This window comes from Barbus barbus (assembly GCF_936440315.1).
Source record: "Barbus barbus genome assembly, chromosome: 5".
Classification (NCBI taxonomy): domain Eukaryota; kingdom Metazoa; phylum Chordata; class Actinopteri; order Cypriniformes; family Cyprinidae; genus Barbus; species Barbus barbus.
Window position 1 is genome coordinate 21,090,819 of NC_136733.1, and position 6,042 is coordinate 21,096,860.

Sequence of the window (6,042 nt, forward strand, 5' to 3'; positions counted from 1 at the left end):
ACATGGGAATTCTTTAACCTGCTGCCACAGAGGGAAAACTGAGCCATTTGTGGATTAACTGATAGGTGTATCGAACTCCAGAGAGAGAGAATTTAATCTTCCATGGATAGTAGCCATTCCATCCATTGTCCTTAAGTGCACAATATCCTAATAGATGGAAAATGTTGTGTCGGGGCACAAAGTACACAACACAAAGTCCAAAGGTTTGCTTGGTATCAGACGTACTAAACTATTTAGAGTATGAAACAGTCCTCACATATCACTCGCTTTAATCTAAGGGCCCTGGAGACCTCAGTAGGAAGTGTTAAAGGAACAGTTCGGTACAGTTGTACCTCTAAAGGTACAACATTTTTTCTGACAGTTTACAGTGAAATTTTGAAAATATCATCTTTAGTGTTAATCAGAAAACAAAATGAAGTCATAAAGGGTGACTAAATGTGAGAGTTTTCATTTTGGGGTGAACTTCATAAAAATGTGGTTTATTTTACTGTAATCATGAACAGGTATGGCTGTATGTTTTTCCAACGCTGTCTCACGACCAATTCGTACGTATTTTACGACGTGACTAATTCGTATGTGACGACCTCACTCGTACGATTTGTCTACACCCCAGTGACGGGTAGGTTTAGGGGCGGGGGTTAGGTGTAGGTCATTCGTACAAATTCATACGAATTGTGCAACTCGTAAAATACGTACAATTTAGCAAAAATCGTATGAATTTGTACAAGTGAGGTTGTACAAATTAGCCACCTCATAAAATATGTACAAATTGCCTTGAGATCGGGCTGGTTTTTCACGTCCACCTTCATGTTCTGTCTTTTGCAGGTACTGAGAAGCACGAGTTAACATCATGGAAGAGCTTCCACTCCATCTTCAAGTTCTTCAGCGATGCCCTTAAGGACCAGGAGGATGAGTCCTCCTCCAGCCCGGTCACCACACGCAGCTCCCACCGCATAAAAAACGAAGACTTATAGAGTGCTCATAGATCCCAATCCAGAGCCCACCCCCTTAGTTCTTTTTCTCCTCTGTTCTTTTTATGAAAAATATTCCTCCTTGAAGCCCTCCTCCCAGTGAATTGTACGGAGTGCAGGGTCAGCCTGTATACATCAGAATAGCGTTTTGCATTACTTCTGGATGAGTGCAACTGTCAAAGCAATATGGCTTCACTGCTTGTGCCTCCTGTGGGCTGCTGTGTGGATTTGGTGGTGGCCCATCGGTGGCCAGATTAAGGCTGACAGGCGGCGCCGCACACCGCCTCTTGATGCACCTCTAATTATCCTGACATTGTCCTGAACTGAGCTAATGCCTGGGAAGCACCTGCACACACACACACACAAGTCTGGCAGGTCCTAGTGCCTGCCTGCAAAGTCTTTGTATCCTTCTTTAGTTTCCCCCGTTGTTTCATTGTTTCTTTCTAGGGACTCACTTGCATTCAAAGAACTTGTACGCTTAGGAACTTTTGTGTGTCAGATGCTAAAGGCTTACGGATTGTTTGATTCATACACACAACACTTTAACTGGGAAAAAAAAGCAACTTGCAGAATCAAACATCCATTCATTCAATGCTATCTCAAGACTAGATTTCGAATGAAGCATGACAGTCTGAATGAATTCTCCCCTGTTTTTAAATCCCTTAAAACCTTGTGCGAGCATGAGTTTTAGGAATATCTCCCTTTGACAGCAGATATGTCAGTCTTGGAATATCTTTGTATGTGTCAGGATCAGGACGATTTAATGTTATCCAAAGTATAAAAGACTACCTTAAGATGTATGCAAATGTAACCTGCCCTTTTTGCAAAGTCCATGACTGTTTGGACTGTTTTAACACATCATTGTCATCCTCTGCTAAAGCATGTTATGTTACTGTCTCAGCAAAGACAACAGCGATTGTCTCCTGGACAATTTGGTATAGTGGAGGTTTAAAGATATGTCATTCAGGCATGTCAACAGATTAATATCACAGTAAAAGGCTGTTTTGGTCTCATCACTTTTTAGAAGTATCATTGCTATTTCAGATTGCAGAAGGTAATCGATGTTAATAGTTCTAGTGCTTTATACATATTTCATGTTATTTTTTTAATCCAAAATAGAGATGTGACTAGCTGACAAAATGCAAGACCCCACCCAGAGGCTTTTTTGTTTTAACTGTTTTTACAATAAATTAAACTTAATATTCCTGCAAATATTCATTAGATGCCACTGATAAACTGCAAGTTGCTTATACTGTCTAGTTAAAACTGTTCAACTCAGATCCCAATATTGTTGCCTTAGGAATAAAGACACAACGTTCATCTTTATTTGATTTTCCAAAACTGGCAAGCCATATGTGAACAGCCTTAAACCAAATCGAAAACTTAATTGGTTTGTAAATAAGGACTCATTTTAACAATTAATATTTTAATCGAAGATATTCTATGTTTTACTGAAACATCCTAGTCTGAAATTATAGAAGTGTAAGATGTTTTCTGGGTTGTCTGCCTTTTTTAATTCGCTTTCGATGGTTCATTAAATGAAAACGTGTTCAGATATTTTAACTTTGATTTCACTTTTCATAAATCGTTCAAATATGTTAGTCTTTCGTTTTCGAATTAATGGCAGTTTGTGCCCTTATTTAATCATTCAGTTTGTTTTCATATCACGTGAGTGTAATAATGATCTCCATGCTGTAATTAAATAAACTTCTTTATAAAAAAATGATGCGTAACGATCTTTGATTTTAACTGTCCCGGTTTGTGTCGCAAGAATAGGCTACTTTATTTTTCTATATTTTTAGTGCATAAAACAAGCATACAAACTAACCTGCACATATCTCCCCTTGCACTTGAAGACACCAATGTACATGGTACTCTTATTTACAGCGTAATGATCGCAAAGGCATCACTTTCAGCCCAATAAGTTGTCGGGTTAAAGTTCAACCTGACGAGGGAAAGATCCTCGGAGCCCGATAAAGCCTGTTGCTCCAGCGGCTCTCCTCTCAGCTCTGTTCCCAGGGAAGGTGAGCCTGCTCGGAGAATGACTCGCACTTCTCACGTAACAGCTGTGGAACTCTATCACGAAAGCTGATATTTGTGTCTAGATCGAGCCCAGGCCTTTACAATGAGACCAATGTTAACCAAAATAAGTGTCAGTCAAAGACAGAAGTATCGGATGAAGCCATGTCTATAGCACCTAGATTTATTATGTTTTAGACCTTAACTTACGAAATTAGGGCCTGATAGTGACACAGTCATAGCAAAGCGGTAACGACGACAATTGTCCTACGAAAATAAATAAACCAAATGTCATGCCTCTAGATTTTATGATTAATTATCCTCTAATACGCTGGAATTTAATGTTTCCATGTCTGGTTTCAGTTTGTTAAGATTAATGAAAAACAAAGATGATAATAGAATAAATTTTTAGAAATTAAAAATTAAATAACGGTTCGATAAAATAATGGTATAAAAAAACGTATAATACACACACACAAATCTTACAAGTGGTGTAGCAATGAAAGAACCTTTGAATGTACTTTGTATTTACATATATTTTTTTCATCAAGAAAAATATCAAGCAATCAAATGTAATGGCTTTGGCTCAGAGTTATGTAGGAATAAAAAGGTACTCTGTTTTATGGTTTTCTTGTCACATGACAACAGAATGGTTTATTGCATGTTTTGTTACGCCACACAGATTTTTTTACGTCAGTTAATCATATTTAAAAAAAAAAAAAAAAATCAGTTGTCTTTTTAAAGGAATAGCCTAATTATTCGAAAAAGAAAACTACTTTAGTTAACATTTATTTTGCAAGAAATCCAGCTTTATAATGTACTTTATCTCAGAAAAGATGCTCTTTTTACCCACAAATAAATAAATAAATTAAAAATAATTCGGAAATTGAAAACGTGTTCATCATAGAAGAGGTGTAAAGTCATATGTTGTATGAAATTGTTTTTAACTATTTGATTAACTTTAAGAGACGGGCCATTTATCCGAAAATTATGGGAAAATAATTTGAAAACTCAACTTCTGCATAAGCACATAGAGGCACTGTACACGTACACAACACAATTAATTAATCAAAGCCATGCATAGGTAATTTCAAATTAAACTAAGTTACGCAAAAAAAAAAAAAAAAACAAGGGTTCTCTTTCTCTTCTCTTACCTTTTTACCTAATTTGTGGGTTTTGGGTAATTGTTTTAACACCGTTTACATTTGTAAAGCCTAAATTGTGTGAACTGTTGGTGGATTCTGTGCAAACACTGCAGACAAAGACTCTAAAACTTATATCTCACCTTAGAATTGTCAGACTTTAAACACTAAGGTAATGTGTTGATTTCATCCTCAACACTTTTTGTCATCACGCTCTCTTCCAGGAGAGTCACACTCAACTGCAAAAATATATTTGAAGTCCTTGATTGATATTTCAATATTATCCGTGTTTTGTGTCACACGCTCTCGTCTCCTCCCATACTCTCATGCGCCGCCAAATATGAACTATTCTCAAAGAGTCGAGCACTTGCTGAAGCTGGACTGGCACTCCTCCAGGCCCTTGTCTTCGGGAGTAATTCACCAGATCGCTGTCAGATCTCTATTTGCATAATTATATGCTCGGTTCTGAAGGGAAATCTAGCCCCCAAATTTTACGGGTCAGCAAACTGCAACAATCAATGTTTTATTGTGTCCTCCTGAAAAAGAAAAAAAGCTCGAATAATACAACTCGCTCTCATATTCTCCGTCTCTCCACCACTCCTCTATCTATCTATCTATCTATCTATCTATCTATCTATCTATCTATCTATCTATCTATCTATCTATCTATCTATCTATCTATCTATCTATGTCTGTATCTCTCTCTCTCTCTCTCTCTCTCTCTCTCTGTCTGTCTGTCTGTCTGTCTGTTGACAGTTCATTTCTCTCTGTTATTCCTCCCTCACTGTCCCTTTTTGATTGAATTCTATGAGTACATGTAACACATATGGCCCACACACCCTTTCACACCCACCCACACGCGCACCTTGACTTCCTGAAGTTACGCTTTCTCGTGCTAAAGAGCTCCGCTAATGTGTCATAAGAGTGGGAGATGTTTTGGGGTGATCTTTAGCCACCTCGTAAAATATGTACGAATTGCCGTGAGATCGGGCTGGGTGATCACGCCACACAGTACTGGAAAGCTGCTGCTGGCAGAGTCTGCTTTAAATGATAGCTTTCAGGTTGCTGTCTGAAAGCTACGCCCCCCCCCCCCACACACACACACACACACCCACACCTACCTGTCTTCGATTCAGATATTTTTAGATAGACAAAGTGTGTGTGAAATTGAGTGAAGCACGTTGCACAAAATGGATCACACTCCTCTTTCTTAAAGGGAAAAGGGAAGACAACTTTCATTAAGTTATGTTGGGACGTCATGATATGCAAGAGAGAAAAACCCCCCACAAAGATTTAATTTGTCCTGTGTTGCTATGCAGTGTTTTCGAAACACTTGCTCTTTAAGTGAATTATTGCTTTTTGAGAATAATTGTACTAGTCTCATAGATCCTGGGATCCCAGGTGCCTAATTTAACATGCCGACAAATCCGTGAGGAAAATAATAACAAATACAATAAAAAAGGGATATTTTTGTGGATACAAATTGCCCTGCTCTTGCTTGGACAATGATAAACGGACTTTGGAATTTAACAATATGAGTAGGCGCCCGCATAAACTGATTTCAGTGTAGGTCAGAGAATATAATGTCCTGAATTCAGTTTATGTGATGAAAGGGAATGGCGATAAGGCATCAAAACAATTATTAGCTCTGAATCCACTTTTATGTAAAGATAAATTCCCGTCAAAGATATTAGGTGTCATAAAACAGGACAAGGAATGAACGAGCACGTTCCATCTCACAAAAAACAAAACAAAAAACTGTTTTTTCCCTGTAGGGTAACGCCTGTTCGCATAAAGCTAAATCAGCCCAATGCAGTGATATTATTTATAGACAATAAAAAAAGACATGATATGAATCATAGCCTATTTTACGTAGTTTAAAAATAAAATAAAAAAGAATTACTACTAGT

The 6,042-nt window shown here is 37.7% G+C and overlaps 1 protein-coding gene across 3 annotated transcripts in view; it reads left to right on the forward strand.

Annotated features, from left to right (window-relative positions):
- arb2a (ARB2 cotranscriptional regulator A) overlaps window positions 1–2,688 on the forward strand; it is a 187,363-nt gene extending 184,675 nt beyond the window's left edge. For 2 of the 3 annotated variants that reach the window (XM_079417182.1, XM_079417183.1), the window contains one exon: window positions 826–2,687. In XM_079417182.1, coding sequence (XP_079273308.1) covers window positions 826–974 — 149 coding nt within the window. In that variant the 3' untranslated portion in view covers window positions 975–2,687. Of the gene's footprint in view, window positions 1–825 lie in introns of all 3 variants that reach the window. The other variant, XM_079417181.1, reaches the window with a different exon arrangement.
- Window positions 2,689–6,042: the final 3,354 nt, after the last annotated feature.